We start from the raw sequence: 11,461 nt of genomic DNA, 5'->3' as shown, positions 1-11,461 counted from the left end.
TAAACCTGTAACAACAGAAGTTGGGTGCACATAAACCAGTTTCAAAATGGCTGAAACTGGTTTAAGATAAACCTGGTTGAATGTAGTATCATTGTTAACTGATTTACTTAAGGAATTAGATGATTATGTTGCCTTTCTATTTTCAATAAATTATCACTGCAAGTCTGTTTGCAAATCTGTTTGGAAAATCTTACACTCCACTCCAGCTCTCTTGGCAGGATGTATTAAGAGTCAGATGTTCTATCTAATACGCAGCTGCTCATGGCTGAGTTCCAAATTTAACTGGAGCAGAGGTAGTAGTGTATATCAAACTGGGTTAATGCTTTTATTCTTTGGCACTAAACATAATAGGTTAACCCCACTGGCTAGGGACAGAAGTTGCACATAAGTTGCAGTTTAAGTATTCAGAAACTGGTTTAAACCTGTAATAACAGAAGTTGGGTGCACATAAACCAGTTTCAAAATGGCTGAAACTGGTTTAAGATAAACCTGGTTGAATGTAGTATCATTATTAACTGATTTAGGTTAACCCGGCTTATGAAACTTCTGTCCTAGACCCTTTCCAGGTTTAAGTTAAATCATAGTCCCTCATCATCCCAGGATGCTTTGCAGCCCTGGGCTGGACTGTGCTGTGTGCTCAAGGAGAGCTGGGTTGGCCCTGCCACTCTGCTCCCTAGCCAGAGCAATGAGGGCTGGCTGACAAGGGAACGGGAGTGGGAAACCTGGCTCTCTGCTCTAGTGGTAAACCCTGAACTCTTCTGCTAGCTTCAGTAGCAAGTTAGATTCATTACGCCTATTCAGAGAAAATAATTCACTGTATCTTTTGTTTCATCCCTTCAGCTATTCTCCCCCCTCAAAGCTATTCCCTTCTCCAGTGTTGCTTATTCATGTCTCTGCCCTCATTCCCCTTCTTTGCAGCAGGTTTCCTCTTTCCTGTTCTGTCTCGGCTCTCTGTCTCCACTCTCACTTGAACTGGCATCAGGCAGTCAGATCCCAGTGCCTTGTGTCCACCCACAGAGGCAGAGTGTGAGAACCAGCTTTGGTTTTTTGGGTAGATGTGATATATTTTATTAGACCAACTAAATAGTTGGAAAAATTGTTCACTGCAAATGCCCTTCTTCAGACATAGGGAGAGTTGGTTGGTGTTTGTGTGCTCTCCTGGGTAGAATGGAAACCAATATGCAAAATGCAAGTCTGTGAAAATGCAAATGCGTGTCAGTAAGGTTCAAAGGGAATGGGAGACAGTAGGAGATAAGTTTTCGGTGTGCATTCATTCTGGTACACGGTTGTTTGCTGGTTTCTCCTACATATTTTCCATCAGGGCATTGGTCCACTGGATGAGATGTATTACAGTTCTGGAGGTGCAGGTGTAAGATGGAGGAATGGTGATGGTTCTGTTGTGGGACGTAGTTATTGTGGGAGTGGTGGAAATGTGTTGGCAGGTTTTTACATGTTTTGGATCTATTTGGTGTGGTTTGGGCCATAGGAAGTTCACTTCTGGTAATGAGGCTGGGGAAGTTTGGTGCCTGTTTAAAGGCTAAGATGGGTGGTTCTGGAAAGATCTCATTGAATTTGCACTGAGAATACCTATGATTGTCACTATGCAAATCTCAGAAAGGCTTTCACCCAACAAGGACACTGGTCCAGAGAAATGGATCGTAATTTTGAAAGAGCCACCCGGATACCACATGAATTGCTGCAGTACAAAAAGACAATTCCCATGAATCACACACCATTGCTTATGACATACCTTCCCTCCCTGCAACCTATATGGAAAGTCCTCAAACAATTGCAACCCATACTAGAAGAAAACCCAATTCTTTAAGAGATCTTTACAGAACCACTTATCCTAGCCTTTAAACAGGCACTGAACCTTGCCAACCTCATCACCAGGAGCAAGCTTCCTATGGCCCAAAATGCACCGAATAGATCCCGACCAAGCCAGGACAAGAAATGTAAAAACCTTCCAACACATCTCCACCACCCCCACAACTAATTACACCCCACAACAGAGTCATCACCATTCCTAGATCTTAAACCAGCACCTCTAGAAATATAATATATCATGCAGTGCACTAAATACCCTGATGGAATATATATATAAGGAGAAACCAAACAACTGTGTACCAGAATAAACTCTCACCAAAAATCTATCAAAGAAAAAAAATAGCCAATTACCTGTGGGTTCACACTTCTTACAAGATGACCACTGTCTCTCCAATCTCTCAGTTCTAATCCTCAAAGGAAATTTACAAAGCACCTCTCATAGTCAAGCCTACAAATTTCACTTCATAAATCTACTAGATACAGAAAAATCATGTACTAAATATAAACATTGCATTTGTGGCGCATTATAACCTGCCTGCCATCTGATAACCCCAGGTAACCTGTCTGCCTTTTCCAGCTACATTTTATCACCTTCTCCCCTCTTCCCTACCTCCCCACAACTGCGTTTTCACACCTATTGTTCCTGACACACATTTGCATTTTCACAGACCTGTATTTGGCTTCTATTCTACCCAGGAGAACACACAAACACCAACAGACTCTATGCCTGAAGAAGGGCATTTGTGCCTGAAAGCTTACAGTGAACAATTTTTCCAACTATTTGGTTGGTCTAATAAAAGAGATATCACATCTATCCAAAGAACCTTGTCTATGACAGGTTACCTACGGTTATCATATGGCAGCTTTCCCCTTCAAAGGGACTGGCACGTTGCAAAGGCTCCAGCTCCTCAGCAGTATCAGATTTACCAGAGCACATGCACTTAGCTGGGAGCAGACGACATAGCCATGCCCCATCCCAAACCCAGCACACTGAGCCAGGGAAGGGCGGTTTAAACCCCCTCCCTGGCCCTGGACCCCAGCCTGGGATTGCCTGGCTGGGGACAGCTCCCTCAAGCTGTTACCCCTGCCCACCTCACTCCCTGTTTGAGCAGAGAACAGTATGTGGCCACACCCGCTTCAGTCGAGCTGGGGGGGACGGGACGGGAGGATGCCTTGGACCTTCAGTCCCCTTTCCTTTGGCAGTGGCTGGCAAGCAGGGAGGTGTGCTGTAGCATCCTCCAAGCCACTAGGCATGTGGCTGGATTTCCTGAATCAAAAGTGAATGTCTGTTCACTTGCTTCTCAGTTTAATCTCTGCAGCTTAGGCTAACCTGCAAAGACTGAATTGATTCAACCTTGAGCTTTTTGACTGTCTGTGCTTAGCCACTGAGGAAAAGGCAATAAAAAATGACTACTTTTGTTTCATGTGGATGGAAAAAAGTAAAAGGTAACTATGCTCAGTTTAGAGTCCCTTCCCAATGCAGCACACCAAAATAGCAATATTAAGCAAAACAGAGACAAGTGTCTTAAGTTAACTTTTTAATTCCTCAAACCTCACAAGCATCTTAGAATAAACTGAGAAAATGAGGCTGACATTGATAGTTCAATTTGTAGCAAGAGGTTTTTGACCTCCAAAACGAAGAGCCTCTGTTTAAGGATAAAATTTTAAATGCATCTGGCATATTTTTCAGCATGTGCAAATACTTGTGTTTTTACAAAATTGTGAAAGCACATGTATGTACCCACTCACTCTGTGTGCAGCCCACCTGACTGTCTCTAACCTTCACCAGACACAGTTTTTAGATTTCTTATGCTCTGTGCAGCTGTTTGCCTACACATATCTTGCACACATAATGGGAAGGTCTGGTATACACCTCATAGACTTCCATTGTTGAATGACCACATTGGGTCTAGTAGGTGACAGGAGTTGGTGTAAAAGAACCCATTGTAATTAGCTAAGAACCTGGGCAACTAGATGGATGGGGAGAGAAAAGTGACGGAATGTCCCTTTTAAGTCACTGAATGTGGTGCATCTCACCTCAATAGCGAATGGAAGTTAGTGTCATTTAAGTGGTTCTTCTGAGCTACGTGAAGTAAGTTGTGGGGGGTCAGGAAATGCAGGAAAATCATTTTCTAGTGTTAACATTTATGAAAACTTCCAGATTGCCTACAGTCGAAATATATTCTTAGGACAGTCTGTTATGATGTCATCCTAATGAAGATCACTCTCCCTATGTCTCTTCCAGTTCACAGAAAGACACAAGAAGGTTCTGCAGTGGAAATGACTCCTATAGAGGCAGATTTCTCTTGGCAGAAGAAGATGACAGAACTTGAGATGGAAATCCAGGAGGCTTTCCTACGCTTCATGGCATCTGTTTTAAAGGGATACAGACCATTCCTCAAGCCGATCACACAGGCACCTTCAAATAAAGCTACTGCTGCTGATTCCTTGTTTGACCATCAAGGTGAGGATGTTTTTGGCCCCATACAAACTGTGTTTATCTTTATGATGTAATATGTGAAATCAGGCCCAACAGCCAAGTTGGGGTGAGGGCAGCATTGTACAGGGTGCAGTTCAAAAGCATGCAAGTAGATGCAGTCCATGATTTGAAGAGCTAACTTATGAGTTAATAGTATGGCTCACATGTACTTCACACCCGAGAGTATTCTAATCATTTAAATTTCCTTTGAATCTTTTAGAAATTTTAATCTGATAAAATAAGATGAATAAAGATGTTTAGTATTGATTAAAACATGGATATTCCACTAACGTAACTGCACGCTTTGCCACAGGGATTGTAGTGTGACATATTGTCTTACAATAACGTGATACTATTTCTGGTTAAGATAACTCTGGGGTTTAAGAAACATTACTATTTATATTGAGAATAAATAGTAATCAGTCACCTGATTACAAGGAGCAAAGTAAAGTATTCTTAATTCTGTTTAGAATAAAGATAGAAAATTGAGGAGAAGAGAAACATCATTTGGCCCCCTTCAGTTCATTCTAGTTTGCAGACATTTCATATCTGCTGCTTTTTTGGCCCCTGACAAACACTTAAGATGGTGATTAACTGGTTAATTGCAATCTTAAGCAGTGACCTAACCACACATTCAATCAATTAATGGCATGATAAAATGAATAAAAGTTATTATAAAAATATGTGCAATAACTTTTTTGTGTCTGGTTCCTATCACACATTTAATTGGTTGCCTTTCAGGACTCCTGTGTGCTCCAAAGACTGGGAGGCACCTCAGTTGATTGGGGTGCTCAGCTGGGGGATTATACTACATGGTGCCCCAGCTGGGAGCTCCGATCAGCTGATGGGCCTCAGGAGCAGAGGGTGTGCTCATCCAGCTCGAAGACAAACTTGCTGTTTGCCAGTGCAGAGCTTCCCCTGCTCCAGCAATATGGCACAATGGGATCTAATTCAGGATGCCATGTTCATGCCTTTTGCCATTCGCACAGGCAGGAGGTGCAAATGTGGGATCTTGCATGAAATCCTATTGTGTCTTTATTTTACTTTACTTTGACATCCGTCAGGAGCATTTGAGAGAGAGACAGAGAGAGTTGAGAACAGGTAATAAAGGCACATTTGTTAATTTGGAAAATAACTGAAGTATGTTCAGATTCTACGCTTATCTCTGAGAGTCTTATCAATTTTTGTGATTTTTTTATGGGGACTCTTTCCTTAAGTTTTGTATGTCCTCTTTTTTGCAAAGACAGGGAGCATACAATCCCAGGAAAATGGTTACGTGGAAGGGGAAATGACTGTTCCCAAAGTATTGAAAAATGTTACGTAAGCAAACTCAGAAAATAAAGTAGTGGCTCTTCTAATGTTTCAAATGTTAAAAATGCTAGGTATTTATAATTGCATTAAAAGCAAGACTTTTATTTAAAATGCGATTGATTGATTGATTGATTTTTATTTTTAAATGTTAACTTTCATGTTAATTTTTCATGGAACTTTGCCTTAAATGTGGTATTTAGTTGTGCTTGTTTTTTTGACCAGGGTTTTTAAAAAGTAGAGACCGTGCCTACACAAAATTTTATGCACTTCTAACGAAAACACAGATATTTAGCCGCTTCATAGAGGAGTGCAGTTTTGTGAGCGACAAGGACACTGGCTTGGCATTTTTTGATGACTGCACAGAAAAGGTGAAAAATACTTTACTTTTTTAAAAGAGATGTAATGCGCTTCTGTTAAATGTGCATTGGTGACTGTTGCTTTTAGTTATAAAAGGGAGACTTTCTCAGTGGAGCAGCTGTTGTAGTGAGATAGTGTTTAGTAGTTATCACTTAGTCACTTTTCATGTTTCCTCTAACTTTTGTGGAAATTGAGGAAACTTTCTGTGGGGCCCCCATAACTTAATCTGTAGGTTAGTCTGTGAAGTTTCCTATAGCGAGCACGGTGGAGATGGCTCTGTATATAATATGCCAGTTTCCACCAAATGCCTTCTGAATGGTTACCAGTCTCAGTCATTCTCTAATTCCTCATTGTCCGTCTTACTTGGCAGGCTCATTCCCCTCTTCCTTTGTTTTAATTTAGCTGTCATTGCAATGTAAGTATACTTATTGGGACTTAAAATAGCAAGATGCTTGCTAAACACAGAAGCTACAAGCTTTTTAAATTGTGCACCTGCATAGATAAAATTTTTGTCTCATCTCTAAATGCAAAACATACATCAGTGGTGACATGTATATCGAATTCTAGATAAAAAGACCAAATATCATCCATATTTTCAATATGTAATTCATTTTCATAGTGAAGTTTCACTCCTGACAGAGAGTGAGTTGGTTATAACTTAATCTGTAATTTGTACAGTTAGAGCTGACATAGGATTTTTAAGGAATGTATCTCCCTTTTACTTGTGTAAGTATGGTTCTTCAGTTTTTGTTCATTTATTAGGCTACTGGAGTGCATCTTGCATTCCTAATGAGTACTGAAGCAACTCATTATGCAACATTTGAGGAGAAAAAAAAAAGTTGTTTGATATGTTTTTCCTTTTGTTTGCTGTATATATACACAGTAATTCGACTGTTTCAGGCCATTAATGTGTCTCAGTGGGATAAAACTATTTTTTCTGTAGCTTGCTTAACTGTAGAATAGAACTACAGAAATGAGTTGCGTTCCAAGTAACATGATAGGGTAATCTGATGGTTCATTTGCTGAGCCACAGAGACAATCTTTACTGAAAATATGTGAATGTGTAAATGTTTTATCATTTTAGTTTGTAAGCAGCTCTAACTTTCACTTTTTCCTTTTCCCAGCTTTTTCCTGACAAGGGAACAGAAAAAGGAGAAAAGGTATTTTGTGTCTCCTCATTGTTTGTGGAGGTGCCTGAAAACTAGAATAAAAAACCTAGGGCATGGGTGTTTTAAAATGTACAGTGCCACCACTAGTCTCAAAACCAGTGTCTTGTACCAAAACTAAGTGCACAAATGGTGTTGGCAGGTTGATGTTGACTCTGCAGAGGACACACGGTTGATTGAGCTTGATGAGTCACAGAAGAGTGAACACACTGTGTTTATAATGCCTCCAGAACCTCCCCCTGAAGATGGACAGGACCGGGCCCCTAAGTACAGGTATAATGCAAAATGCAAGTACACTTGAATACTTAAATTAGTAAACAGGATGGATTGGGAACTTGACACTTTAAATAACAACAAAACATGCAGGTGTTGCACCATACTGCAACTTCTTGTCAATACTTTTTTTACCGGTGTATAAAAGGACTCTTTCAGTTTCAGTTGTGGTCTGCTCATGGAATTTTCCTAGAGCCAATATTTTTTTTTTTTTAAATGAAGCTAGGCACTCATTACTACCACTAATAATGCTTTCTTCTGATCACATATTTTTCTACCTGCTTACCTACCTATCTAGTTTCTGTCTCTTCTGTTGCACCATCTGCAGTGATGTGTGCTTGGTTTGCTAGAGAATTAATGAATGAATGCAGTAGGAGCACTGAAATATTGTAACACACTACTAGGCTGTATATTGTTGGTGGGTACTCGTGGTATGCATTTCCATTCCTTGGGTCCAAAGGTTGGGGGAGCCTGCTGCAGTATTCTGACTCCACTCATTCAGCTTTGTGTAGTCATAGGGAATGGTCTGTCCATGAGTACAGGATGCTTTCCCTTCTAACTCATGTTATCTTTCCACCTCTGTGGAAGTTCTGGAGGTATTAGGGGATTTGCGTTCAGCTGTTCTCTTCACTGATCATCTCCTGGCTGCACCAGCCTTTGAGGTATGGAGGATTTACTGACTCTCTGGGCTCATGGACTGAAGTAGAGCCCTTCTGCAGCCTCCTCCCAAGTTCCTCTCAGTAGAAAGAGAGAGTAGAAGGGCCTTCCCATCCCCTTCCCTTCCTTTTTATGCACTCTTTTCTCTCATTTTATAGTGTTCTTTACAAATATGCTGTCTAACTGTAGTGTGTTTTAGGTTGACAATAAGAGGCCATTGTACCAAGTTGAAAAAATAGAGCAAAACAGCTAAGTAAAGACTCGTAAATATGACACCTGATGATTTTTTTTTTTTTATTTTATATATAGCTATAAAAACTTCCCAAAACTAGACTTGAAGATATTTGACAGGCCACAGGAGCTCAAACTTTCTTTCAACAGACACCCAGCTGGAGGCAGCATTTCAAATAGCCCAGCACTCATGGCAAAAAGAACAAAACAGGTAAGATTAACAGTTGCTGTTTCTATATAAAATGTTGTGTAATTAGAAGTGTATGGTACGGGGTAGAACTGTTCCATTTGTTTATGTGATGGGCTCTGTGGTGGTTAAAGAATAGGTATTAGTACCTTTGTGAAACCCATGCTACACATGTGGTGGTACTGAGGAATAAAAGCAAAAAAATATGAATTTGTAACAGTTATTTCCTGTCTCAAAGTTATGTTTAAGTCCAATCTTTGGTATTTGTGTAACAAATAAAACAAAGGAGACTTTAATGCATTCTGAAGTGGGAAAGAGTTTATTGTAATTCCAGACTTAACTTACAAAGAGCTGTTATGGTCATGTCTATGTGGCATTCTCCAGGATGATTCATAAAGATCCCAGCATCCCATTTTTAATATGTGTTTTAATAAATCTTCAAATTCAGGATGGTGTTTGTGTGTGTCTTCATATCTTTTTTTTTTTTGTCATTGTTTCTACCTTAACAGGAGATAAAAACAGCCCATAAATTAGCCAAGAGGTATTACACAAACCCCCCACAGTGGGCCAAGTGTCTCTTCAGTCATTGTTACAGTCTATGGTTTATTTGTCTGCCAGCCTATGTCAGAGTTGCCCATCTTAAGGTCAAAGCACTGCAGCAGGCATATGATGTTCTCATTAAAATGAGAAAAACTGACGTGGAACCACTTGATGAGGCAAGTACAAAAAACCTCTTTCCAGAATGGGGAACTAAGTTAGAAAGACATCCAGTTGCCAACTGCTGATATTTCATTACATGTCAAGTCTGTGTTTAGCTCCCAGCTTTTGTTTCAGGGCATTTCTGAAGTGTGTTTAAAGCTGTCCAGTTGGTTAGGAAAACTGGAAATTAAATTCTTTTTTCACCAGTGCCTTTGTCAGAGGATAATGCTATGCCATGGGACGTATGTTACACTCCCACAGAGGTTGACTCTGTCTCCACAACTAGTCTTCCTCTTAGGCTTATGCCAAAGAGAAACAACTCCAGAAGCAGCCCAAAAGACTTACTGAATTGGTGCATTTCCAGGTGCCCTGGCTGGATCCCTCATTTCTGGAGCTCTTGGCCAGCTACAGACTTCCTTCCTTCACAGCAGGGTATATTACATGGGGGTCAAATGCCATTATAATCTTTGTGTCAGGGCCTGCATCCCAACTTTTACCAGGAGCAAACTTAGAGCCCTTCTGCTTTTTAATTTAAAAATCTAAGTGATAAGCTGTTGTTCTTTAACACTTACCTTTAAAATTGATCAATTTAAAAATTGCTTTAACAGAAAAGGGAAGCTCATTTCAAAGAGTGCAACACAACTCTCCCCTGTATATTGGAGAAGTTTGACTAAAGTAATGTTCTTTCCTATGTTTGGAATATAATGGGATTGTGGATGCACCCTTAGTGATAGATTCAATTCCTCTTCTATGTTTTGCACTAAACCTTTCCAATGCGAAGTGGGAGGTCCTTTTTGCTGAGATGCCATGGTTCAAATTTGAACATGTATTGCTGTGGCATTTAGTTCAGATCAGGTTCGGTAAGCTAGAAAGTAATTGTATCCTACTAGTAATGTTGCACCATTTCTACCAAACTGACCTACTGAAAAGGGAGATGAGGCTGAGAAAATCCCCTTATTCACAGAGTTTGATTTCAAATGCCAGTGTGAAATTTTTTGCAGAAAAAATGCTGCCTAATAAGAATTTTAGGCATGCTAATTTTGTCTACATTTTGCAAATAACATCATGCAACTCTTTTGTCTCTGAGATTCATAACTATATTGTTGTTATGCCTTGGTCACTGTATACTGTCAATTAATTGATTTTGGATTTTGTGGGCACATCCACACATGTAGGCATGTGCGCCTGCAGCAGCTCACATAGGAGCGGCACAAATTTGAGCCAGGGATTTTTGCCTCGGTGCACATGCCTGGACATGTACTTATGTGTGGGGCAAGTTAAGCCGCTTGGCAAAATAACCCTGCCCAGCTCCTCCCAGATCTTCAGCCAGGGGGAGGTAGAGCCTGGGGCCAGCACCTGTGCTATCCCCAGCAGTATGAAAACCTGCCCTGGTGAGCAGCTCAGGGCTACTTGCTCTCAGGAGCTTCTGGAGCCCAGCCAATTGGTATCTGGGGACACTAGCCCCTTGTGCCCCCTATACTGCTGAAGCAGCCCTAACCAAAAGTTCCCTGCACCCTCTACCCGCTGCTGCCTGGCTATGACCTGCTGCCACCTGTGACAGCATGCAGCCCTAAAGTTGCACTCCTGCCAGACCTGGATGGGGACTGCACAGCTGCAGCAGAGGCATCTGCACCTCTTGGCCAGCTGCCAGTGGGCTGGCACAGTTGGCCTTTGTGCAGCACTACTATCATGTGTGCTGTGCCCTGCCATGTGGACATCTATCGCCTGGAAGATGTTCCCAGTGTGGTGGTCTGCTTTGAACTGACAAAGCATGTCCTCCTGGGGCTAGGAGGTCATCCACCTCCAGCTGGGTCCCCGATGCCAGCCCTGAGCAGGCTCCTCTGCCTGGGTCCTGCCACTTGCCTCACTACCAGCAGGAATTCTGGTGTTCCCTATTTTAAAAACTGCGGAATCTCTGATAAAAAAAAAATCCCAAATTCACTCTTTAAAATACTCCAAAATCCATGTTCTTCCACAATTAAAACAAAAGACCACAAGAGACTGAGAGGGAGAGATCAGTTGGGCAATGTTTTATTGATCTATTTAGAATTTTAAAGCAATTTGGAAGCGACAAGTGTCTCTATCATCATAATATCTGTGTATTTTGATGTTTGCTTTTGGTTTTCTTATCATAGAACAGTTAGAGTTCCCCATGACCCCTTCACTAACCAAGGTGTGGGGACAGCTGCCCCTGCAGCCACAGCTCCTGCCAGCAGGTCTCATCCTGTCTGGCAGCTGGGCACAATGGGTCTGTGATGGGGGGGATTTGAGGTT

At 41.3% G+C, this 11,461-nt stretch overlaps 1 protein-coding gene across 5 annotated transcripts in view; it reads left to right on the top strand.

Annotated features, from left to right (window-relative positions):
* Nucleotides 1-11,461, top strand: part of DENND4C (DENN domain containing 4C) — a 185,910-nt gene that overhangs the window by 125,340 nt on the left and 49,109 nt on the right. For all 5 annotated transcript variants that reach the window (XR_002104642.1, XM_019554799.1, XM_019554801.1 and 2 more), the window contains exons 12-16: nt 4,073-4,291; nt 5,840-5,985; nt 7,283-7,413; nt 8,380-8,512; nt 8,998-9,204. Coding sequence is in view for 4 of the 5 variants with exons in the window: in XM_019554799.1 (XP_019410344.1) it covers nt 4,073-4,291; nt 5,840-5,985; nt 7,283-7,413; nt 8,380-8,512; nt 8,998-9,204 (836 nt within the window). In the remaining variant the exon portion in view is untranslated. The remainder of the gene's footprint in view (nt 1-4,072; nt 4,292-5,839; nt 5,986-7,282; nt 7,414-8,379; nt 8,513-8,997; nt 9,205-11,461) is intronic.

Source organism: Crocodylus porosus, unplaced genomic scaffold (genome assembly GCF_001723895.1).
Source record: "Crocodylus porosus isolate Cpor-Errol unplaced genomic scaffold, CroPor_comp1, whole genome shotgun sequence".
In the NCBI taxonomy this organism is placed as follows: domain Eukaryota; kingdom Metazoa; phylum Chordata; order Crocodylia; family Crocodylidae; genus Crocodylus; species Crocodylus porosus.
Note: the sequence above shows the minus strand (reverse complement) of the source record. Positions and strands in the feature narration are given on the sequence as shown.